The following is a 14756-nucleotide window of genomic DNA, read 5'->3' as shown; positions in this document are numbered from 1 at the left end:
GGACTGTGTCAACAACAAGTCTAGATCCAGACACACCTTGCATTGGACTTTGTCAACAACAAGTCTAGATCCAGACACACCTTGCATTGGACTGTGTCAACAACAACTCAGATCCAGACACACCTTGCATTGGACTGTGTCAACAACAAGTCTAGATCCAGACTCACCTTGCATTAGACTGTGTCAACAACAAGTCTGGATCTAGACACACCTTGCATTGGACTGTGTCAACAGCAAGTCTAGATCTAGACACACCTTGCATTGGTCTGTGTCAACAACAAGTCTAGATCCAGATACACCTTGCATGGGACTGTGTCAACAACAAGTCTAGATCTAGACACACCTTGCATTGGACTGTGTCAACAGCAAGTCTAGATCTAGACACACCTTGCATTGGACTGTGTCAACAGCAAGTCTAGATCCAGATACACCTTGCATTGGACTGTGTCAACAACAAGTCTAGATCTAGACACACCTTGCATGGGACTGTGTCAACAACAAGTCTAGATCCAGACACACCTTGCATTGGACTGTGTCAACAACAACTCAGATCCAGACACACCTTGCATTGGACTGTGTCAACAACAAGTCTAGATCTAGACACACCTTGCATTGGACTGTGTCAACAGCAAGTCTAGATCTAGACACACCTTGCATTGGACTGTGTCATCAGCAAGTCTAGATCTAGACACACCTTGCATTGGACTGTGTCAACAGCAAGTCTAGATCAGACTCACCTTGCATTGGACTGTGTCAACAACAAGTCTAGATCTAGACACACCTTGCATTGGGCTGTCTCAACAGCAAGTCTAGATCAGACACACCTTGCATTGGACTGTGTCAACAACAAGTCTAGATCTAGACAAACCTTGCAATGATCATGTATGCTTGTTCAGGCAGAAAGGGCGTTACAGAAAGGGCATTACCGGGACTTGTATAGGAGTGACCATTGAAAGTCATCAGAGCATGGTTGTTTATGAAAGTGAGGTAGAGCTGTGTGGTAGATTGTCTCCTATTCTCCTGATCACATCCACATATTTCCCCTCAGTGTTACCCCTTGGTAACACGATCATTATCAAGAGTTAGGGTTCTTTTTAGCTTGTAGGTAGTATTGTTTGTATCTATTTTTCATATATGGTAGTCAAGCACTGTCAGGATATTTTTAGCCCTGCATGCTCAATGCAAAGACATCTTTAATGGCGGAATATTATTTGTGTATAATGTTCTTAGGCTGTGGTATACCAAACTATCAGGCGTGTGTTTTCAACCCTGGAGGAGTCCATGGGAAGAAACTGTGATCACATTGCCTTAAGCCCTCTTCTGCTGTTAATGCAGACAACCATCTAGTCTCTAAATGAAATATTTTAGCAAATAAAACAGTGGTCAAATTATGTTAGTAAAATGTGATGAAAAGAGACCAGAGACTCTTCATTTTCTGAAAATGTACGTAATCTAGACTTGCCAGATATTATAGACTTCATTGGGTACGTTTCTTTAAGATAAATGAAAAATCAGAAACATTTAAGGTCACATGCAACGTAAAACACAACTTTGCAGATTCTGATACCTTTCGGTATGGACTTACTGAAACAAATCATCAAAAATGCAAATTCAACTTATAAAGTTGAAAAATAACGCGATGAAAAACCCCGTGTGAAATCGTAGTTCAAACGATTCACTAACTTTCCCCCAGAGCTTGGGGAAATTCAAGTGGTTTCAACAGCTGGGCTGCGCTCATAGCATGTGCGCAGTGAAATAGGTTCGTGCGGGTTGTCCGGTGAATACTCGGTGAAGGCTTTGGTGTGCGCTATTTTTCTAATGCTTTGTTGATATTTCACAGGCGCAAGCTTTTTATATGTTATGACAGTAAATTAACTGTTTATATAATTTCATTTGTCTATTTCACCACATGTTCTTCTTACCGAGTCACTTTCTCAGTTTGATACTTAAAAGCAGTGTCATTATTTAGCGTTGACAGAATTTCTAACTGTGATATAGATATGTCGTTGTCACAGACAAAACTCAATGTCTGTTTTATTGACACCTATGTGTCTGCCTGCCTGTCTGCTAATTACCACATTCAATACACAACTGCAATCACTGACCACATGCAATTTGAACTTAACACCAATCAGGTTATACACCATAAACAAAATGCATTGATTTATGGCCCGAGTTTGGTCTCTGTCACATTATGTAATTACACAGACAGGCAGGTGTGATACTTGAACACATGACATGTTATGATGTCTGTTGATTGCAAAATGTTATACACAAAAAATGAGCATGTATTTACAAAACCCAACATCTCTATATATACACACACAATGAGCTGTGAGGGCATCTGCAAATGAACCAGCCGTTACACTTGAGTGCACACCCACCCGCTCTGACTGGGTTCGGTATCCCGGCTGCTTCGTTTCTTGGGAAGTAAACCCAAGTACACAATATTGCACTTTTGATCTGCGATTGTACGCTTATAATTTTGTTTATATGTTTTTTCGTAACCAGCAATGTATATTATATGTCATGAATAAGTGATAATTGTGTTTTAATTATGTTTGATTTTTTGGTTGCATGTGACCTTTAAGTTAAGTTAAGATTGACTGTGATATTTGATAGTGAACTCAGAGCATCTTCAACACCTTTTCTTTGGTACTTTCAAAATCATCAAAATTGAAAATTCTTCAATGAAATATGTGTACCATATTTCATGTATATATTGAATGTATTGTTCGAACCTTCATGCTTCACTTGAGAATTGATCTTCAGTAACCCATGCTTAGGCGACTAATGGGGGATCGGGTGGTCAGGCTAGCTGACTTGGTTGACACATCTCATCAGTTCCCAATTGTGTAGATCAATACGCATGCTATTGATCACTGGATTGTCTGGTCCAGACTGGATTATTTGCCAACCACCGCCATATAGCTGGAATATTGCTGAGTGTGGCGTAAAACTACACACTCTCACTCACTCACTCACTCACTCACTCACTCACTCACTCACTCACTCACTCACTCACTCACTCACTCACTCACTCACTCACTCACTCATATTTTTGTCTGTGTCCATTGTGTTTGTTTGTTTGTGCGTATTGAACTTACATTTCTGCATCTTGTAAAACCCTGATGGTACCAATTATAATTATTGTAGTGCAGTAGAATACAATAAAACTGAAAAGCTTTAAATAATTTTTAAAAAAGAGATTATATAATTTATCGTGCTTTGGAGCTGTTATGCATTTTTTAAACTTCATGATGAAAAAGAAGCCTTTGTTTGAAATACAATATCATATGAAAATATAAGCGTGAGAAATTTTGTGAAAATTGTGTGTCAAATGCACTGGATTCTTGAGTTGGGCAGTCCCCTAGTGATGTTATTCTGATGAGCTGTACAAACTTCTTGAGGCAGTTACTATAGGTTGTCCACAGTTTCAAGGGGGACATGTGTTGATGTACCCTGCAGGCCTAAAAAACTTTGTGGTTCCAATTAGCCAACCAACCCTTCAAAATGCTTTTGACCTTATTTGATTGTTTTCTTTACAATTTATTAACTTGATTGACATTTGCTCCACCACAGTCTGAATAGACAGAAACTCAGTATATAACCACACTAGGATAACCTCTAAAAAGTTAAAATGAGTCACAGTTGAAGGGAGACAACTCTTACAGTCTTTACAGTAGTTCATAGTCGAAACATCCCTGTTCATTGAACAAAATGAATGATTTAGTGAAGTGCCATAAAATCATGGTGGTTTTATCACAACCAAAGATCCAAAGGATCAGATGGCAACCTCCGCTTACATTTAAAGGTAACCATAGCCTTGATTTGGAAGTGATGCCACCACAGAACATTTCTCCTGTCTATATCTTAGTACAGATGTTCTTGTGAGAAATGAAGGATGACAGCTGCTATGCCATTCATAGAATTGTGGATCTTGGTGACACATTGCACTCTGTCATATCCTCATTTGTTATATACTTAAGTGAGATTTCTTCTGAGTTTGAGAAAACTGCAGTGAAAATATCGCTTTGCCAGAACTACTTCATGGCTAAACAAACTTTTCTGTCACACAACAATATAAACAGCATTGGATCACAGCAAGACTGAGTGAGTGAGTGTCCCTCTTTGTGCTGAGATGAGTCTATGACAAGCTTTGTGTGAGTTTACTGTCAAGACCAGGGCTACAGATAAGGGGCGTACAGATGTAATGTATGCCTCAAAATCAAACAAGTACGACATAATATAAGATTTCAAGCGTATCGTGTACCCACATAAATACCTTTGTACGTCTAACATTTAATTTCCGTGCGTATCGTGCAAATGGAAATCTATTTCGGATAATACTTGTCAAGTTTCTTTTGCGAAACACGATTTGACACATGAGGAAACCCCGACAGTAGGAATCACTTGCGTTGCCATGCAATGATATGCGTCACTATTTTTCGATTGGCTAAAAACTACATTGTTCCTATTTATATCCAGTAGGACCTGACATTTCGCGCATCACACGGTCGCTCAGTTATTTCTCACGCGTCTTCAAATACAAATACTAGTACATGGTTGGAAATAGTGATCGATAAATCGTCCAGACAAACCACATCACCAACTTGCTCACACAAAAACATGTCAGTACTCCTTCAAAATTCTCAGTACACCTCCACTTGCAATATGATGTGTAAGTACACTCACACCCCCAAAAGTTATCTGGAGCCCTGAAGACCACTTGAGTTACGAGTTGGCAGCATTCAAAACTGACTTTTTATGTAGGAGTGACTTTATTTCACTCGATTGGCAGTGGTCATTACTATTATTCATGCTTATTGACACATTAAATAGCTGAAATGTTTTCTCAATCGAGCTCTTCCCTTTCTCTTGGTGTGACATGTTTATTTGTGGTCCTGATGTATTTGTGCACTCGCAATGAGGTTTGATCTTTACGCTAAGAACAAAAAGATTGTTTGATATTATTAAAATGATGATCTTATTCATATGATGACAATAAATAACAGGATAAAAACTGATATAGAGATGTGTTTAGATTTGTATTTTATTTCAAATACCAAACTATGTCTTATCTATGTGCTTTAAAAGAGAAGAGAACAGTCTTTAGTTTACAGTTGAGAGAATTAAACCTGAAATTCATTACTTTGAAGTATACATAATTACTTTCTTCTTTTTGAGCTTATTTCAATGACAGTCCAAGATTTCATATATGATTATATCGGCATTATGTGAAGGGAAAGAATGCCTTGAGAAGTTAGCATACACAACCCAACTATTTCTTGATTGCTGATAATTATGTTATAGTATTTATATTTATCTTTAGTTATATTTTTACCATAATCCTACATTTTTTAAAATCTATCTAGAATCATACTTAAGTGATATGAGGTGTTCAACCCATGATTCATATAGATTTCTTGTACCAATGGGTAAAAGCAAACATCTTTGGAGATAAACGTTGTGATGTTATGCTTTCAATAATTTTGGTTCAAGGGCTGTATGGATGCAGAATTCAGAATTAAACATTTTATGTGAAAATGTGCATTTTCTGAAATTTTGACATTTATTTATCTATTTTCAGGATGGTTCCTACCTGGCCGAGTTTCTTCTTGGCAAAGGATATGAAGTAAGTTCTTATTTCATTTGTATATCTTGTAAAACTGCTAACTAATGTCCTCTGAAGGCCCACTAAGTACAAATATAGGACCAGCAATACTAAATACTCTGCTTCTCACACAGAAGCCATCCCTTATGCAGAATTCTCATTCATTTTCAAATTCTGACATTGTTATAACACTCTGTAGTATTTCAAGGGACACAACTGGTGCTGCATTTGATTTTGTCGGCCAGTCATATTTGGATTACCTCCCTTAGACTGTTTTCCGAACAGTTTCATGTTCCATTCTTGTCAGGAATTCTTGAAGGTGACTTTTTTTAGGAAAAGGGACATGTTGACCTTTTGACTGATCAAATTAATACAATTTTGTTATTTTAGGTATTTTAGCTTTACCTCCAAATTTTGTTCATTGTCTCAAAATTGAATCGTCACATATAGGACTGAGATGTTGTGACTTGTAATGAGATAATGTACATTTCAGGTCCATGGAATTATCAGAAGGTCTTCCTCCTTCAACACCAGCCGGATTGAACATCTATACGCTGACCCCAAGTCTCACCGAGAAGGATGTAAGCATATAACACCAATATGTCTCTCCCATGACAGAATACCTGCATGTTTGATATAGCCTTCTCTGTATAATTAACTCTGTTTTGTGTCTTGTGATTGAGGGTGCTTGGGTAGCCTTGTGGTTATGGTGTTGCTTCATTGGGATGAACACATGGGTTCAGTGTGAGTAGAAGATTGTCTGAGGAACTGCAGGAGCTCTGGGGTAGTCTAGTGGTTAAAGCGTTCACTCGTAATGCTGAAGACCCGGGTTTTATTCCCCACATGGGTACAATGTGTGAAGCCCATTTCTAGTGTCCCACGCCGTGATATTGCTGGAATATTGCTAAAAGCGGCATAAAACTAAACTCACTCACTCACTTTGTTATATGCATGGAACGCCGTGAAATGCTGTGATATTAATGGAATGCCGTGATATACGTGGAACACGGTGATATATGGGAAATGCCGTGATATACATGGCATGCCGTGATACATGTGGAATCCTGTGATATACGTGAAATGCTGTGATATACATGGAATCCTGTGATATACTTGGAATTCTGTGATTATACGTGGAATGCTGTGACATACGTGAAACGCCATGATATACATGGAATGCCGTGATATACATGAAATACTGTGATATATGTGAAACGCCATGATATACATAGATTGCCGTGATATACATGAAATGCCGTGATATACATGGAATCCTGTTATATACTTGGAATTCTGTGATATACATGAAATGCCGTGATATACATGGAATCCTGTGACATACATGGAATCCTGTGATATACATGGAATCCTGTGACATACATGGAATCCTATGTTATACATGGAATCCTGTGACATACATGGAATCCTGTGATATACATGGAATCCTGTGACATACATGTATTCCTGTGTTATACATGAAATCCTGTGACATACATGGAATCCTGTGTTATACATGAAATCCTGTGTTATACATGGAATCCTGTGACATACATGGAATCCTGTTATACATGGAATCCTGTGATATACATGGAATCCTGTGTTATACATGGAATCCTGTGACATACATGGAATCCTGTGTTATACATGGAATCCTGTTATATACATGGAATCCTGTGATATACATGGAATCCTGTGATACTACATGGAATCCTGTGATATACATGGAATTCTGTGATACTACATGGAATTCTGTGATATACATGGAATTCTGTGATATACATGGAATCCTGTGATATACATGTGATATACATGGAATTCTGTGATATACATGGAATCCTGTGATATACATGGAATCCCGTGATACTACATGCATTATGCCCTACTCGATCACTCACTCTTGCCCATTTCTGGTGTCCCCTGCTGTGATATTGCTGGAATAATGCTCACTCACTCAGTCACTCACTCTTGCTGAACCATGTGTTATATGACTGGAACATTGCTGCAATTGCCTGCGTACTTTATAGATCCATCAGATGGCAGGTCTAGATTATAGTGGTTCCTATGTGGAACTATGTTTTATGTCACACATAAATTGATGAAATAGCCGTATTTGTCTGTATTTTTAATGCATGACTACTTTTGCATGTTCCTGTGGTGTCATATTGTGCTTATGTTTGTTTTTCAAGCAAATGTCCCAAGATGTAAGTATATATATAATTATATAATGTGTCTGGCACACAGTAGTTCTGGGGAAAATCTGCTCTTGTATTTGTGGGATATGCCGTCAACAATGTTCATTGACCTTAATGTAACAGACATATGATATTCTGCTCTGTTCGGTGGTCACATGACAAAGAACACACTTATGATAACATGGCTCCTGTCAAAACAAAATACCCAAGATACATATATCTACCAGCGTTGTTTATGTCGTGGTGACATTGTCATAAGTTTACAAATCAAAAGTCCTAGTTACCAGCTGGCGATGGACAGCGTAAGATTGCAGGGTAGCCATTTTGTAAGGAAAGTGTGTCCTGTGTCACATGATCAGTTCGAGTAAGAGGTCACGTGGAATAGTGACTATGGTGGATGGTTAACGCCTCACAGCATATCCCACAAATACATGTTCACACAGGGGCTGTTTCATGTTGATGTCGTACTATGTGTTTGCTGGTAGTTTTATATGGCGTGAGACTCGCTCACTTACCCATTTTGGACTTGTAGTTACAGTGCTCCAGTTGGGGAAACGGTATTGCTTATATTGGTGTTTTTATTATTTGGTTGTTGGATTGTTTTAAAAACATAACTTTGAAGTACAAATACATTAAAAAAACAAACTTTGATACATGTGATCTCTTATATCTATTGTGGGTAAAAGTGAAAGAAATGAAAGTTAAACCAACTAATATGTGCCTTGTCATACTGATTCAACTTATACATTATTGACATCTGTTAAACTACCAGTCCTATGGACCTAACACTGTACAATTGATCCCAGTTGTGCTGTTTCTAACAGTTGCATACAAATTTCCATTCCCTTGGCTGTAAACATCGCTGCCATTATTTCATCTTATGCAGGTGAGCTGCAGAGACTTGTTGCTTTTTATAAACAGAAAATACTGAAGACAAGTATTAGGTGCAGGGGTAAAACAATATGATTGCCCGACTCCCGGGGACAGTAAGTATTCGGTGTCGGACAGGTAAAATAGGCATTTTGACTTGCCCGGTGGCAAGTAACATTTACAAATCATCCTAACTTGACTGTTAAAATCAGTATCAAAATGGTATATTTTGTACACTAGCCGATCACTTGCGATGGGGTCTCATCTCAGCCAAGACAACTGGCAGTTACTGATAATTATAACTTTGGTCTGCATTATTCACAGAAATCACAATCATATTGTGTCTACTCACGTCTCGAAATGAAGTGTAGTTGACAGAAAATGGATACGCAAATAAATTTTGTTTCGCTTAATGTCATATTTATTGTAGCTGGATGATGTAATAATCAACTGGCATGTCTATTTCACCTCATTCCATGAGCATACAACTTCTGCCTACCATGTTTGTGAGGGTCCGTATAACCTTAGTGTTGATTATACATGTTTAACATATGTAGAGCAAAACTTATAATTAAAATTACACAAGGCTAGGATATATTTCTTTGGTAAAATAATACTTTTAGCTATTATATTTTACCGATCACTGCGTCAAAATTCATCCTGTTACATTATTGGGTATATGTTTTAACTTGATCACCGGAAAACGTGAGCACAGCTGATTGCTATTTCCGGCACTATATACAAGACAGTTACACACGGTAATCTTAAGGAGTTAAAAATTGTTTGACCCCTGAGGTGGCAAGTGAATTAGTATGTACTTGCCACCAATCAAGTAAGAGATTGACATTTATCAAGTACTTATAGTTGACACCATGGACAAAGATACGATCAGAGTTGATTTCACTTCATTCATGATGAATATAGATAAGAGATAGCAGTGTTTGGTTTATATTTGGACTTGGGGAGTGATGACACATTTATACACGGTTTACTCATCAAAAAGTTTTTCATCATAATTTAGAAGCATGTTTCTCTTTTTTCATCTTTGAGGCAAGGCTTATATATCCAAAGTCAACTGACACATATTAAATGTGTTAAATGTTGTAATAAAATATAAATATACATCTCTTAGGAGACATCGTTTTGACAGTAGATTTTGTACAAAGCCCTGACGTCATCACTTACATGACTCACAATGCTATGACATCGCTGATCAACAAGTTGATGACATCACAATGCTATGACATCGCTGCACTGCAAGTCCCTGGGCAGTGCCGTGTTCAGATGTACACTTTTCATTGAAAACTAAAGAAGAGTGATTTTTTATGATAAATAGAACCTCACCCACGTTTCTTCTGATATCAAATATATCAACATTCGTTGATAAAAGGAAAAATATCCTCGGCAAGCCTCGATAGTAACTTTATCAACTCGTGTTGATATAATTTATATCAGTAGACACTTGGGTGAGATTCTCTATTTAATGTACAGTTTTCATTGAAAACTGATATATGGATATTGAATACTTTAGAAAAATGGTGCTTTTTCCTCATCAGTATTGGATGGTATAATCATTAACAATAATACCTCAACTCAGCTAATGCTACCCCTTTTATTTAATAAAATGGTGATTGAATGTTTTTTTCATCTGTTAATAATTTTCTCTTAACAAACCACAACCACTAAGAACCTGAGGCCAGGGTAGAAACATAATAAGTGAAGACTTTCTTCTTGTTTCAGGAAGTAGGATTAAATAGTTGGGAAGAAATAATTTTTTGTTATCTTGTGAAAAGTATTTCCACCACTGAATGAACGTTTTTAATGAAGAGTTTCTAAAAATGGTTTAAGGCATCCAAATATAAAAGAATTGAATATGAGTTAGGCAGCCTATTAAGTTGACTGATTAGAAAATCAATTTAAACCCGCCATCTTGACCTCAAACCACAGAGGAAAATCAGTCTAAACAGTATATGGTCATTCCACGGCATAATGTGATAGATTGCATTCAGCACCATGTAGAAAAAAGACCCACTTTTCATGATTAATATAGCACATGACATGACTTGGAAGTTGTTACCAGCAGATAAAGCTAAACTGGTACTGTTGCTGATGTACAACTTTCAGGTAGTAAATTATAGTAGAGTAGGTATGTTTCTTATCTAGTCTGAGTGTCTGAATAGTTCATCACACATTGTATAACGATTATTTAGTGTTCACACTATTAACCACTGGCTATCTGCACCTCTGAAGTAGTTGTAATATTAACTTAGAATAGGGTTCTGTGAAGCTCTATGTTTACATGGACCAGATTTCACTGAGCACATTTACACGACAATAACATGCTGTTATATCCTACATCAGTAGTACTCCAGACTAGTGACAGTGCATAAACAATAATTCTGATTATTTTATATATTTCAATACTTGCTGTTAATGTAAAATCTCTCCTTGAAGATTTTTGCTCAGGTGAAGTTTGAATAATGTAAAACGCAAGTACCATAGCAACTTAACACCATAAGTTTTGGGTAAGGCGAATGATGTAATAGACCTACGATTATGAAGAGAGATTGCATATAATTATTGCTTGCCAGAAACTCTGTAGCATCTGCCCTTGTTTTAGGCTGGGATATAATTCAATCTAGGCACAATTTGATGCCATCTTATACCATAGGGTGATATGAATGCAGTAATTTTAGAGACCAGATTTCATCTTGATGAGATACGTTTATGCCAAAGCTGCTAAAAGCGCTTCTGATTTGTCCCTCCTAATATTAAGTGGGAGCCAGACACCCCCTTGGCCAACGCCCTCTTCTGCGTCCATACGTCTATTGTTGCTTGCGGTAAAACAAATATTTACTGTAGCGTTCACAACCAAATCACTGGAGATGATTTAATTTTGTGCTGAATGGAAACAGTTGTGGCTTGACTCATCCTTTATTTCACAGCAAATTTCAAAATTTTCTCTCCACCATTTTTGTCTGTGAATTTTATTTGAGTAGTTTAATTTGTTGCGGACTCCTGCCAATTTGGTGCGCTAGCTGGGCATCCACTCTGATTAATATCAGAATTTCCGCCATGCGCAAATTAATTTTTAGTCAGATTCTTTTTCCAAAGAATGTTTTTGTCGTTTTTGTCCAAGCTAACTGAGCTATGCAGTTGAGAAATATCTCGAGTTTCAAAAGGCCATGTTCTTTTCTTCCTCTATTGAGAAGAGAGGTTAGCCAAGGGGGGACGACTGTGCTGGTGACAAAAGAGCATCTTTGCCTGGGAGGGTAAGATAGCTGCATCGGAGATTTGTTTGAGGTGGTGTCGAGTGTTACGACTTGGGCGATCGATTAACTACATCCTTTCACTCAATACTCGGCCTTGTTTATTTTAGTCTTTTTCAGGGTAAAATGAACCTTTTGAGAACAAAATATTAAAGGCAGTTTATCTTTATTGGAACATCTTGATATCATGAGTATGTAAAGTCTTATTATGGGGGGAAAAGTTCTTGAAAAACTCTCGAGTTTGCTAATATTGAGTTGAGAAAAAATCTTGAAAGCAGATAACTGTATTTCAGACTGAAGGTGTTTATTGTTGGCAGAGATGGTTATTAAAATCCACCCTGTGGATGTGCTTGATGTCATGTAGACATGGCAACCTTCTAACAGAAAGTATGGCTGGAGGGCTGGAATACCGGGTCCCTATTCAGACCCATTAAATCGTGTGTTTTCATGCTTCACGCTGAACAGTGAACACTGATACTGTATGCCACAAAGTATGGACAAGGTTTTTGAATTTGAATTTTAAGAGGAAGGTTGGGTAGCCAAGTGGTAAAGCTATATAATAATCAGATCTTAGTCATGAGTTTGATTCCCACATCTGTATGTTATGTTAAGCCCACCCTTGTGTTGGTCCAAGAGTATGAGGTGTGACAACTTACTATACAGAATTGTGTCCCTTGGCTGTAAGAGTGGGTGAGTGAGTTTGTTTTTATGCCACTTTTAGCAATATTCCAGCAATATCATGGCGGAGGACACCAAAATGGGCTTCACACCTTGTACCCATGTGGGGAATTGAACCCGGGTCTTTGGCGTGACGAGTGAATGCTTTATCCACTAGGCTACCCCACCACCCCTTGGCTGCAAGATGTCACTGGTCAGGGTTTGAAACAGCTCAGTCGTGAATATGGTCCATGGTTTGTTATCTGCTTAAGAGTGATCACATTTTAAGACTAAATTCTCACTTCACTTTCAACTTTTATTACTAGAGAATATTACTGATGTCATGAGTTTGAAATAAGCCTGACATCAAGACTGCCTCACAGTCCCTGAACCATGATATTTCCCTTCCACCCAGCCCTATATGAAACAAATATAGATTTACGATTTACGTGCTAGGCTCCTTTTCAGTTTAATTAGAATTGTTTGTTTCTGTCAAAATTATATATTTTCTGTGATTGTGTAGCAATATGGCAATACTGTACTGTATCAAGATGCAAGTCTCTCTATACAATTCATCGATGTTCTGTATCATGATACTAATGGTATTACACCTGTATTATTGGGATATGCATCGTATCACCATCTCACTGTATTGCTACACCTCTACATTTTCAGAGAATAAGCGTTACTCTGCCCAACATCACTGACTTCCTCCTTTCTCAGGGGCAGTGGGGTAGCCTAGTGGTTAAAGCATTGGCTCGTCACGCAGTAGACCTGGGTCCGATTCCCCACATGGGTACAATATGTGAAGCCCATTTCTGGTGTACCCCGTCGTGATATTGCTGGAATATTGCTAAAAGCGGCGTAAAACCATACTCACTCACTCACTCCTCCTTTCTCAGCATCCAACACACTGTTACTTGTATTGAGTCAGGTGCAGTGACTTGTTTGACTGCATGCCACTGTACCCAAGTCCCTGGGATGAATGCTCATCTGTCTCCTGGTTTGTGTGGCCCATATACAGGCCACTGTCACCAGGAAGGTACCATCCTGAGGCAGTTTGTCTAGTGTTAAAGGTGTCAGGAGGAAACGTTTGGTTTTAGTGGTTGTCCATACTTGTTATCAGGTAAACGTTTCAGGGATATTTTCTTTGGGTTTGATCAGCTAGAACTTTGCTGACGGCAGCACTCAACAATAAACAAACAAACAAACAAACACACATATTTGTGAATGTAACAGAAACTTGGAAACTTTCATGTCCTGTTTCCATTTTGTTTGGGCTTGGTTCTCAGACAGCCATTGTAGGGAAATACGCACAATATTCACCTGGCTGTGTAGATGCAACTAAAACGTGATGTAAAACATCTGTCCAAACCGAACCAGAGATAAGAGGCTTGTTGGCGTAAGTTACACATTTCGAATGTGTTAGTACTCTGCTGACAGTGGGTAGTTCATGTATATCAAATGCAGCGGTACAACCAGAAACATGCTGCCTCATTTCCACAGCAGGACCGCTCACAACAATATCAATCAAATTAGATGGAAATCAGGTTGGTCAAGTCTCAACACCTGGCCACCATGTGTATGTGATTGGTGTCATTTTGGTTTAGAGTAGTGCATACTTGGCTTTTCATCCCATCTTAAAGCAACACTTTTAATAATTTTTTTTGACTGGCTAGAGAAACAAAAAAGCGACAATTTACTTTTTAACTGACTAGAGCACCACTGTGCACAATCAGACAAAATCTCATGACTGGTTTGAATCAATGTTTTTTGGCCCCAATGATATGTCTTTGATGAGCTGGAAATATTAAATTTAAAAAATGAACTTTAACTTATATCTTTGCGTTCTGATAATGTTTGGTAAATGTGCTTGTTATTGTTATTGTAGACTTAAAAGAAGTAAGTGTATTTCCTGGGCTTCTAAAACTATGTAATCATGATGTTTTCTCACCAGACGACCAAAACTGCTTGATGCAAGTTTAAATATGACGATATTGAGCTTGTCAATTATGATGGATAAAAGTTCTATCTTAATTGGTTGTCATAACTTCTATGAACCCAAACCTATAGACACTGACAGCACACATCATTTTTTGTAAACTATTCTCCAAAGCACTTATGTTCACATCTGTTTAAATTTTATTTTGAAAT

General features: G+C 37.9%; 1 protein-coding gene across 2 annotated transcripts in view; it reads left to right on the top strand.

Annotated features, from left to right (window-relative positions):
• LOC124268413 (GDP-mannose 4,6 dehydratase-like) overlaps positions 1-14756 on the top strand; it is a 67360-nt gene that overhangs the window by 9860 nt on the left and 42744 nt on the right. Inside the window, exons 2-4 of one of the 2 annotated variants that reach the window (XM_046703381.1) lie at positions 5591-5635; positions 6108-6195; positions 7801-7815. In XM_046703381.1, the coding sequence (XP_046559337.1) occupies positions 5591-5635; positions 6108-6195; positions 7801-7815 (148 nt within the window). The remainder of the gene's footprint in view (positions 1-5590; positions 5636-6107; positions 6196-7800; positions 7816-14756) is intronic. The other variant, XM_046703382.1, reaches the window with a different exon arrangement.

Source organism: Haliotis rubra, unplaced genomic scaffold (genome assembly GCF_003918875.1).
Source record: "Haliotis rubra isolate DU_JTF1 unplaced genomic scaffold, ASM391887v1 Scf138, whole genome shotgun sequence".
NCBI classification, from domain to species: domain Eukaryota; kingdom Metazoa; phylum Mollusca; class Gastropoda; order Lepetellida; family Haliotidae; genus Haliotis; species Haliotis rubra.
This window is presented reverse-complemented; position numbering and strand designations above follow the sequence as displayed.